Raw genomic sequence first — 10,000 nt, forward strand, 5'->3', positions numbered from 1 at the left:
CTGCTCCTTAATGACCCGTCTCTGTACTGTCTAACCCCTACCTCATTGTGTGTGTGTTCCAGAGTGTAACTGCCACAACAAGGCGGAGACCTGCTTCCACAACCAGACGGTGTCTGATCTGAGGCTGAGTGTCAACGCCAAGGGGGACCACCAGGGCGGCGGTGTCTGTGTCGGCTGCTCCCAGAACACAGCGGGGGTCAACTGTGAGACCTGCGCCCGCACCTTCTACAGACCGGCCCAGGTACTGACAACCCCTTCATAATAATTATAGAAACACATAACGTACATCTACAGATATTGATATCGATGTCTATATATATCTACATACTTTTCAGATACTAGATTATATATTTTCTTTCCCTGTGTGTGTCTGTGTGTGTGTGTGTGTGCGGTGTGTGTGTGTGCGTGCGGTGTGTCTGTGTTTGTCTGTGTGTGTGCGTGTGTTTGTCTGTCTGTGTGTGTGTGTGTCTGTGTGTGTGTTTGTCTGTGTGTGTTGTGTCTGTGTGTGTGTGTGTCTGTGTACGTGTGTGGGTGCGGTGTGTGTGCGCGTGCGGTGTGTGTGTCTGTGTGTGTGTTGTCTGTGTGTGTGTGTCTGTGTGTGTGTTTGTCTGTGTGTGTGTGTGTGTGTGTGTGTGTACGTGTGTGGGTGCGGTGTGTGTGTGTAGGTGTCCCCCTACGCTGACTCTCCGTGTGTAGAGTGTGACTGTGACCTCAGAGGGTCGAGGTCGGCCACGTGCTCCCCCGACGACGCCCACACAGGTACTACTGAGGATCAATACTATTAGCCAATCAGCGCTCATACTATTATTACTGCTAATCAATACTCAAACTAATATTACTTCTAATCAATACTTATAGTATTATAAGTACTTATCGATACTTATGCTTATACTCTTATTACAACTTATCAATACTCAAACTATTATTACTTCTAATCAATACTTATGCTAATACTATTATATCTACTTACTCACCTGCTCACTAATACTGTTATAAATGCATTAACTATTGTTATTTATCATAGAAATATTATTTACTAGTCTGCTGTACCCATATTGATGATGATGATGATGATGATAGTGATGATGATGATGGTGATGGTGATGGTGATGGTGATGATGATGATCATGATGTGTGTGTGTGCGTGTGTGTGTGTCCAGGCGTGACTGCGGGTCAGTGTGAGTGTAGGCGTGGCTTCACGGGGCGGCGGTGCGACCGCTGTGCGTTCGGCTTCAGAGACTTCCCCTCCTGCTCCGCCTGTGAGTGTCAGCTCGCCGGCAGCACCAACACCGACCCCTGCTCCCCCTGCGCCTGCAAGGTACGCACGACACCCCCCACAATGCACCTCTGCTCCCCAGCACCGCACACACAGACGGAACTAATTCATCTCTTTCTCTGACTCACTCGCCCCTCTCCTCCCTACTCCTCCTCTCCCCTCCTATCGGTCTGACCTGTCACGTTTCTCCTCGGTCCTCTCCTTCTCCTCCTTTCCTCCAATTCTCCTTTTTGCCCCTCCCATCCTCTCTTCTCACCTCCTCTCCTCTTCTCCTCTCTCCTTCTGTTGCCATAATTGTCTCACCTGGTTCTCCTCTTCTCCTCTCCTCCTCCTCTATCCTCTTCCCCCCCCCCTCTCCTCCTCTCCTCCTCCCCTCTCTCTCCTCTCCTCTTCTCTCCTCTCCCCTCCTCTCCTCCCCTCTCTTCTCTCTCCTCCTCCCCTCCTCCCCCCTCCCCTCTCTCTCCTCCTCCCCTCCTCCTCCCCCCCCCTTCTCCTCTCCTCCTTCCCTCTCCTCCCTCTCCTCCTCCCCCTCCTCCTCCTCTCCTCCTCCCCCTCCTCCCCCTCCTCCCCCTCCTCCAGGTTAACGTGATGGGGGTGAACTGTGACCTGTGTAGGTCAGGGTACTACAACCTGCAGGCGACGGACCCCGAGGGCTGCAGCCACTGCTTCTGCTTCGGGGTCTCAGACGTGTGTGAGAGCTCTTCATGGTCCATGTCCCAGGTACACCCTCAAACCCACATTCATGGGCAAACACACATGCATGCGCCATACACACAAGCACGCACGCACGCACGCACACACACGCGTAAGTACGCTCGCACACACATGTACGCACACGCACACACACACGCGCGCACACTCACAAACTCAAGCAAGCGCGTACACTCACACACCCAAGCACTGACACAGACACGCACACACACACGCAGACACACGCATACAAACACACACACACACATACACATACACACACTAGCAAGCAGGCAACCACACACATGCACACACACACAAACACGCATTCACACACGCTGAGATACCTTCAGAGATTCACGACTCAAAGCTTTATCGGCGCGGAGACGTTGAAAGTGTTACTGCGTCCTCAGACGGTGCACACCAACGGGAGGCTCCTCCCCTCAACCGCCATCCGTGAGCTCCATGACAACGACCTCCTCCCAGGAAACCGCTCCTTCGTCCCCGCCCACCAACACACCATGTCCTGGTCCGCGCCTGAGGGGTTCCTCGGCAACAAGGTACGCAAAGAGTCTGCTGAGCTAGTTGGCTGTAGCGCTAGAAAGATACTAAATTAATGCTACTTTCTAGTAGGATAATTACTGTCTGTCTATCTAGCTAGTTTAAAAGCTAGATACATATTACTTATATTTTATACTGTCTGTCTGTCTGTCTGTCTGTCTTTCTGTCTGTCTGTCTGTCTGTCTGTCTGTCCGTCTGTCACTCTGCCTGTCTGTCTGCCTGGTTTTGAGCTAGATACGTATTACTACTACTTTATACTAGGATAATTAAAGACTGTCTGATTTACTGTCTGCCTGTCTGCCTGTAGCTGGCGTCATACGGAGGCCTTCTCAACCTGTCGCTGTTTTACGACGTCCCATTGGACAATTACGACCGCACTGTCCCCGCCCACTGTGACATCATCATAGAGGTGAGACCCGTCCCTACACACCTGACCTCGTCTCACCGTCTGTCTCTCTCTCATCTCACCGTCTGTCTCTCTCTCGTCTCACCGTCTGTCTCTCTCTCGTCTCACCGTCTGTCTCTCTCTCGTCTCACCGTCCGTCTCTCTCTCGTCTCACCGTCCGTCTCTCTCTCGTCTCACCGTCCGTCTCTCTCTCGTCTCACCGTCTGTCTCTCTCTCTTCTCACTGGGCCTCTATGTCTCTCTCCCCCTCTCTCTCTCATAGGGTAACGGTAAAAGCCTTCGTCAGTCGTTGCCTCGCCTCCTCTTCCTCACGCCGCTGGCCAACCAGTCGGTCTCCATGGCGATGACCCCCCAGAGCTTCGTGGACGAGCGCGGCATCGGGCGCGTGACCCGAGACGACCTCCTGACCGTCCTGGCCGGGGTCACGACCCTCAGGGTCAACGTCCGGCTCAACGCCTCCGCCAGCGGGCCGCTGGGGTGAGAGACCGCCCTCACCCTCAGATATCACTCCTCACCCTCCCCCCTCACCCTCAGATATCACTCCTCACCCTCACCCTCAGATATCACTCCTCACCCTCACCCTCAGATATCACTCCTCACCCCTCACCCTCAAATATCACTCCTCACCCTCAGATATCACTCCTCACCCTCACTCCTCACCTATCACCCCTCATCTATCGACCCTCACCCTCACCCCTCATCTATCACCCCTCACTCTCACCCCTCCTCTATCACCCCTCACTCTCACCCCTCACCCCTCATCTATCACCCCTCACTCTCACCCCTCATCTATCACCCCTCACTCTCACCCCTCATCTATCACCCCTCACTCTCACCCCTCACTCTATCACCCCTCACTCTCACCCCTCCTCTATCACCCCTCACTCTCACCCCTCACCCCTCATCTATCACCCCTCACTCTCACCCCTCCTCTATCACCCCTCACTCTCACCCCTCACCCCTCATCTATCACCCCTCACTCTCACCCCTCATCTATCACCCCTCACTCTCACCCCTCCTCTATCACCCCTCACTCTCACCCCTCACCCTCACCCCTAATCTATCACCCCTCATATTATGATTAAGCTGTTTCTAGATATAGAGTTGATAGATTAAGCAGTTTCTAGATATAGAGTTGATAGATTAAGGTGATTCTAGATATAGAGTTGATAGATTAAGGTGTTTCTAGATATAGAGTTGATAGATTAAGGTGTTTCTAGATATAGAGTTGATCGATAAAGCTGTGTCCTCTCTCCAGTGTTGGACGTATGTCTCTGGACATCGCTGATCCCAACTCAGCCAATCGTCTCCAGGCAGTTGCCGTGGAGACCTGCGAGTGTCCCTGGGGCTACGCAGGCACTTCCTGTGAGGTCAGTCCTTCAACCAATCAAAACATACTGTGTAATAGTAAACATCAAGATATTATCCAGATGTTGTATATATGTGCCTTTTTCATGTTAAACATCTAGTCAAGTGTGTATATATTTATATGTGTGTGTGTGTATTTGTGTGTGTGTGTGTGTGTGTGTGTGTGTGTGTGTGTGTGTGTGTGTGTGTGTGTGTGCGGTGTGTGTGTGTGTGTGTAGTCGTGCGCTGCAGGGTTCTACCGGCTGGGGGGGGTGATGTTCGGTGGGTTGTGTCTGCAGTGTGAGTGCAACGACCACGCCGCCGAGTGTGACATCAACGGGGTCTGCCTGGTGAGTACACACACACACACGCACACACACACAAACACATACACACACACACACACACACACGCACACACACACACAAACACACACACACACACACACACACATGCACACACGCGCACACACATACATACACACACACGCACGCGCACACACAGACCAACACACGCACACAAACACACACACACACGCACACACAAACACATACACACACACACACACACATGCGCGCTCACGCGAACACACACGTAAACACAGACACACATAGACACATACACACACACGCACACACACATGCAGACGCACAAACACACCCACGCACGCACACACACACACACACACATTTACAAACACACACACACACACACACATACATAGACAAGACACAGAATGAAGGTTTGGTGATAGAGGAGCGACTGAATCACGGAGGGATGACAGAGACAGCGTGACGGAATGATGTAACAAGCCCCGCCCCTCTACAGGGCTGTTCCCACAACACGACGGGACCTCTATGCGACAGCTGTCGACCTGGTTACTATGGTGACCCCACGCTGGGCACCTCGGAGGACTGCCAGCTCTGCGCCTGTCCCCTACCCCCCCCTAACAGGTCTGTGCGTCCGTCTGTCTGTCTCCGTGTCCGTCTGTAATACTAGCAGTAATATTACAACTCATAACTTTACTAATTATACTGATGGCGTGTTCGGTTCAGTTTCAGTCCCACCTGTGTCCTGGAGGATTCTGGGAGTGTGTCATGTGACCGGTGTGAGGAGGGATACGCTGGCAGCCGTTGTGAGAAGTAAGAAAAACACACTACTCCTCTCCTTCTCTCTTCTCTTCTTTTCTCTTCTCTTCTTTTATAGTCTCTCCTCTTCTGCCCTCTTCTCTCTCTTCTCTTTCCCATCTATTCTCTCCAATCTCCTCTCTCCCCACTCCCCTCTCCTCCTCTCCTCTCTCCTCTCCTCTTTCCCATCTATTCTCTCCAATCTCCTCTCTCTCCTCTCTCCTCTCTCCCCTCTCCTCCTCTCCTCTCTCCCCTCTCCTCCTCTCCCCTCTCCTCCTCTCCTCACTCCCCTCCCCTCTCCCCTCCTCTCCTCTCCTCTCCTCTCCTCTCTCCTCTCTTCCTCTCCTCCTCTCCTCTCCTCCTCTCTCACCTCTCCTCCTCTCATCTCCTCTCTTGTCCTGTTCCAGGTGTGCGAATGGTTTCTACGGCAACCCTCTGGTAGCGGGAGGAGTGTGCAAGCGGTGTGATTGCCACGGCAACGTGAACGTGAGTGAGGCGGGCCACTGCGACGCGACCAGCGGGGAGTGCCTCCGCTGTCTCCGTCACACCGGTGGTGCTCACTGTGACACCTGTCTACCCGGTTACCATGGAGACGCTGTCCACGCCAAGAACTGCCGAGGTTAGAACACGCACACAAGTGTGCACATAGACAAACACGCACGCAGACACACATAGTCACACACAGTCACACACAGACACTGAGCAATGAAATGTTGATTTTGTAAATCCCAGATGTGTGGGTTTCTTTGTATGTGTGTGTGTGAGGGGGTGTATGTGTGTGTGTGTATGTGTGTATGTGTGTATGTGTGTGTGTGTGTGTGTGTGTGTGTGTGAGTGTAATTTCTACTTCTGGTGGCGAAATCTCAAAGAATGAGGACACCGATCCGCACCCTCATAGCGGTCGTGTGAGCCAATGAGCTGCGTCGCGGACACGGCGGCCATGTTGTTGACCGTCGGGTTGTGATGTCGTCCCGTGTGTCCTCAGAGTGCGGCTGTGACCGCAGCGGGGCCGTCACCGGGGTGTGTGACGTCACCACCGCACAGTGCGACTGCAGACCCAACGTCACCGGGCTGACCTGTGACCGCTGTCAGGTACGCACGCACGCACGCACGCACGCACGCACGCACGCACGCACGCACGCACGCACATACGCACACACACACACACACACACACACACACACACACACACACACACACACACACACACACACTTAGTGTTAGGGCTGTACAATTAATCACATTTTGATCGCCATTTCATTTTTTTAAGTATATTAATTTTATTCAATAAATGTTTTATACAAACTGCAAAACAGCTCGATACATATTTGTACACCACTTTCTATTTGAACATTTTGTGTTTTTTTAAATCGTGATTTCCATATTGACCAATATAATCGTGATTTTTTTTTCCCGTAATAGAGCAGCCCTACTTAGTGTCAAGCCTGTTAGCCTGTTAGCATACCACGGTAACTATAGCAACCAGCATCGTCTGTCCAGGTCGGATTCTACGGGATACAAAGTGGGCGTGGCTGCAGTCCTTGCCTCTGCAGCCAATCGGGATCCGTCTCGGAGTCATGTGACGAGCAGGGTCGCTGCCTGTGTTTGGAGGGAATGGGCGGAGAGAAGTGTGACCGCTGTCGCCATGGATACTACAACCACACAGACAGCGGATGTACAGGTAGGCCAACCAGCTAACGCTACAACCTCTGCTCCTCTCCTCTCTCTTCTTCTCTCCTCTCTCCTCTTTCCTCTCCTCCTCTCTCCTCTCTGCCTTCGCCTCTCTCTACTCCCCTCTTCTTCGTGTCCTTTCCCCGTTTCCTCTCCTTTCCTCTTCCTCCTCTCCTCCTTCCTATTCTCCTCTCCTCTTCCTCCTCGCTTTTCCTTTCTCTCCTCTCACCTCTTCCTCCCTCCTCTCCCCTCTCTCCCCCCTCCTCTCCTCTCCCCTCTTCCTCCTCTCCTCTCTCCCCCCTCCTCTCCTCTCCCCTCTTCCTCCTCTCCTCTCTCCCCCCTCCTCCTCTCCCCTCTTCCTCCTCTCCTCTCTCCCCCCTCCTCTCCTCTCCCCTCTTCCTCCTCCTCTCTCCCTTCTTCCTCTCTCCTCTCCTCATCTGCTGACGGTACCGGTGTACTGGTATTCATGGTAACCCTTTTGCTTACCTTGTTCCCAGCGTGTGACTGTGCCCGTACCCATGGCAACTGTCACCCGGCCACCGGAGTGTGCATCTGTCCCCCCCACACAGAGGGGGAGGAGTGTGAGAGGTGTGAGACAGGATACTGGGGTCACGACCCCGTCAGAGGATGTCAGGTAATGAACAAACACACACACACACACACACACACACACGCGCACACACACACACACACACACACACACACACACACACACACACACACTCACACACACACACAAACAGCCTAACTGACATTGACTTTGTCTCTAGGCATGTGACTGCACTGCCAAAGGATGCTCCGCCCTCCAGTGTGACCTGACCAATGGCAGGTGTCCGTGCCAAATGGGCTTCTCGGGGAGGTCATGTGACGAGTGCTCTCCGGGACACCATGGTTACCCAGAATGCCAAGCGTGCGGCTGCGATGTGGCCGGTACCAGGGAGGACCTCTGCAACCAAACATTGGGAGTGTGTGACTGCAGAGACACAGGGACATGTGTGTGTAAGGTAAGGGAGGGTGTGTGTTTGTGTAAGGTAAGGGAGGGTGTGTGTTTGTGTAAGGTAAGGGAGTGTGTGTGTGTTTGTATGTGTGTAAGGTAAGGGAGTTGTGTGTTTGTATGTGTAAGGCAAGGGAGTGAATATGTGTGTTTGTGTGTGTGTAAGGCAAGGGAGTGAATATGTGTGTTTGTGTGTGTGTAAGGTGAGGGAGTGAATATGTATTTGTGTGTGTAAGGTGAGGGAGTGTGTGTGTGTGTTTGTGTGTGTGTAAGGTAAGGGAGGGTGTGTGTGTGTGTAAGGTAAGGAAAGGGGTGTGTGTTTGTGTTAGTAGGTGCGTGCGTGTTTGTAAGGTAAAGATGTGTGTGTGTGTGTGTGTGTGTGTGTGTGTGTGTGTGTGTGTGTGTGTGTCTAAGAGGGATTTTATGTTACAATTTGATGGACTCAAACTTACGCATACAATTGATCTAATCAATACATGTATTCTCTGTTGGTGTGTGTGTCTCCGTGTGTATCTGTGTGTGTCTCTGTGTGTGTGTGTGTGTGTGTGTGTCAGGCCAGTGTGGGCGGGCGGGGCTGTAACGAGTGTGTGTCGGGGACCTTCGGTCTGATGTCTGAGAACCCGGCCGGCTGCTCCCCGTGTTTCTGCTCCGGAGTCTCCAGCGTCTGTGAGGAGAGAGGAGGACTGCTGCGTGTACCGGTACACACACACACACACACACACGCACGCACGCACGCACGCACGCACGCACGCACACACACACGCACAAATACACAAACACACACACGCGCACGCACACACACACACGCACACACACCTACAAACAGACAAACACAAGCACACACACACTACCACAAATATCGTCACCTTACACACACTCATCCTTACCTACCCCATACAGCTAACACTAATCCATCACATTTTCTCTCTCTCTCTCTCTCTCTCTCTCTCTCTCTCCCTCTCCCTCTCCCTCTCTCTCTCTCTCTCTCTCTCTCTCTCTCTCTCTAGGTGAGCCTGGGTGCCTCCCCAGCTCTCCTCCCTGTAGTGACTCAGTTCAGCCTGCAGGGGGAGCTGACCGGGGTCTACCACCAGGGCGGCGACATGCTGCTGGACATGCGCGAGTACAGCGCCGACAAGCTAGCCGGCCCGTTGTACTGGCGGCTGCCCCGGCAGTTTGAAGGAAACAAGGTACCAGAGTAGCAGCGAGCCAAGCCTTAGCCAAGCCGTTAGTGGTTAGCCTAGCCATTATCCTAGCTGTTAGCCTAGCAGAGAGCCAAGCATTAGCCAAGCCGTTAGGGGTTAGCCTAGCCATTATCCTAGCTGTTAGCCTAGCCAATACCTCGCCATTTTCCTAGGGATAAGCCTAGCCATAAGCCTAGCTGTTAACCTAGAAGTGAGCCTGACCTATAGGTGAGCCTAGCATACGCCTAGCTGTTAGCCTAGCCATAAGACTAGCGGTTAGCCTTGGAGTTAGCCTAGCTTTTAGCTTATCAATAGCAGCCATGAACAGAACCGTTCTTCTAAAAATGTAAATCCATCTCTTTGATTGGCCCAGCTCTTGTCCTACGGTGGACTGCTATCCTATGAAGTCGTCTTCTATGCGGACAATGGCGTTGGATTAGCCAATCAGGAGCCTCAGATCCTCATGAGGGGCGGGGCATTGAAGAAGCTGGTGATATACAGGGATATGGTTGCCCCTAGCAACGGCATCAGGACCAGGCACGACATCCCAATGACAGAGGTAAAGCATCCTGACTTTTAGTACTACTATAGAGTATAACATACTGTGATTACTACTACTGTAAAGTATTACACACTGTGATTACTAGTTAGTAATGCAATATAATATTACACACTATGATTACGTCTACTATAAAGTATTATATATTCTGATTAGTACTACATAATATAACATACACTAATATTACTT

General features: G+C 52.1%; 1 protein-coding gene across 1 annotated transcript in view; it reads left to right on the plus strand.

Moving 5' to 3' along the window:
* Positions 1–62: 62 nt before the first annotated feature.
* The window catches only part of lama1 (laminin, alpha 1), a gene marked incomplete at its 5' end in the record, with an annotated part of 34,288 nt that continues 24,350 nt past the window's right edge, over positions 63–10,000 (plus strand). The window contains 19 exon segments of the mRNA XM_030349466.1: positions 63–241; positions 666–759; positions 1,161–1,318; positions 1,856–1,996; positions 2,380–2,526; positions 2,835–2,936; positions 3,195–3,409; positions 4,191–4,302; positions 4,519–4,629; positions 5,108–5,232; positions 5,335–5,421; positions 5,814–6,025; positions 6,392–6,498; positions 6,907–7,087; positions 7,575–7,711; positions 7,848–8,081; positions 8,626–8,769; positions 9,079–9,258; positions 9,626–9,811. Of these exon segments, the coding sequence (XP_030205326.1) occupies positions 63–241; positions 666–759; positions 1,161–1,318; positions 1,856–1,996; positions 2,380–2,526; positions 2,835–2,936; positions 3,195–3,409; positions 4,191–4,302; positions 4,519–4,629; positions 5,108–5,232; positions 5,335–5,421; positions 5,814–6,025; positions 6,392–6,498; positions 6,907–7,087; positions 7,575–7,711; positions 7,848–8,081; positions 8,626–8,769; positions 9,079–9,258; positions 9,626–9,811 (2,852 nt within the window).

The sequence above is a fragment of the Gadus morhua genome, chromosome 23 (genome assembly GCF_902167405.1).
Source record: "Gadus morhua chromosome 23, gadMor3.0, whole genome shotgun sequence".
NCBI lineage: Eukaryota > Metazoa > Chordata > Actinopteri > Gadiformes > Gadidae > Gadus > Gadus morhua.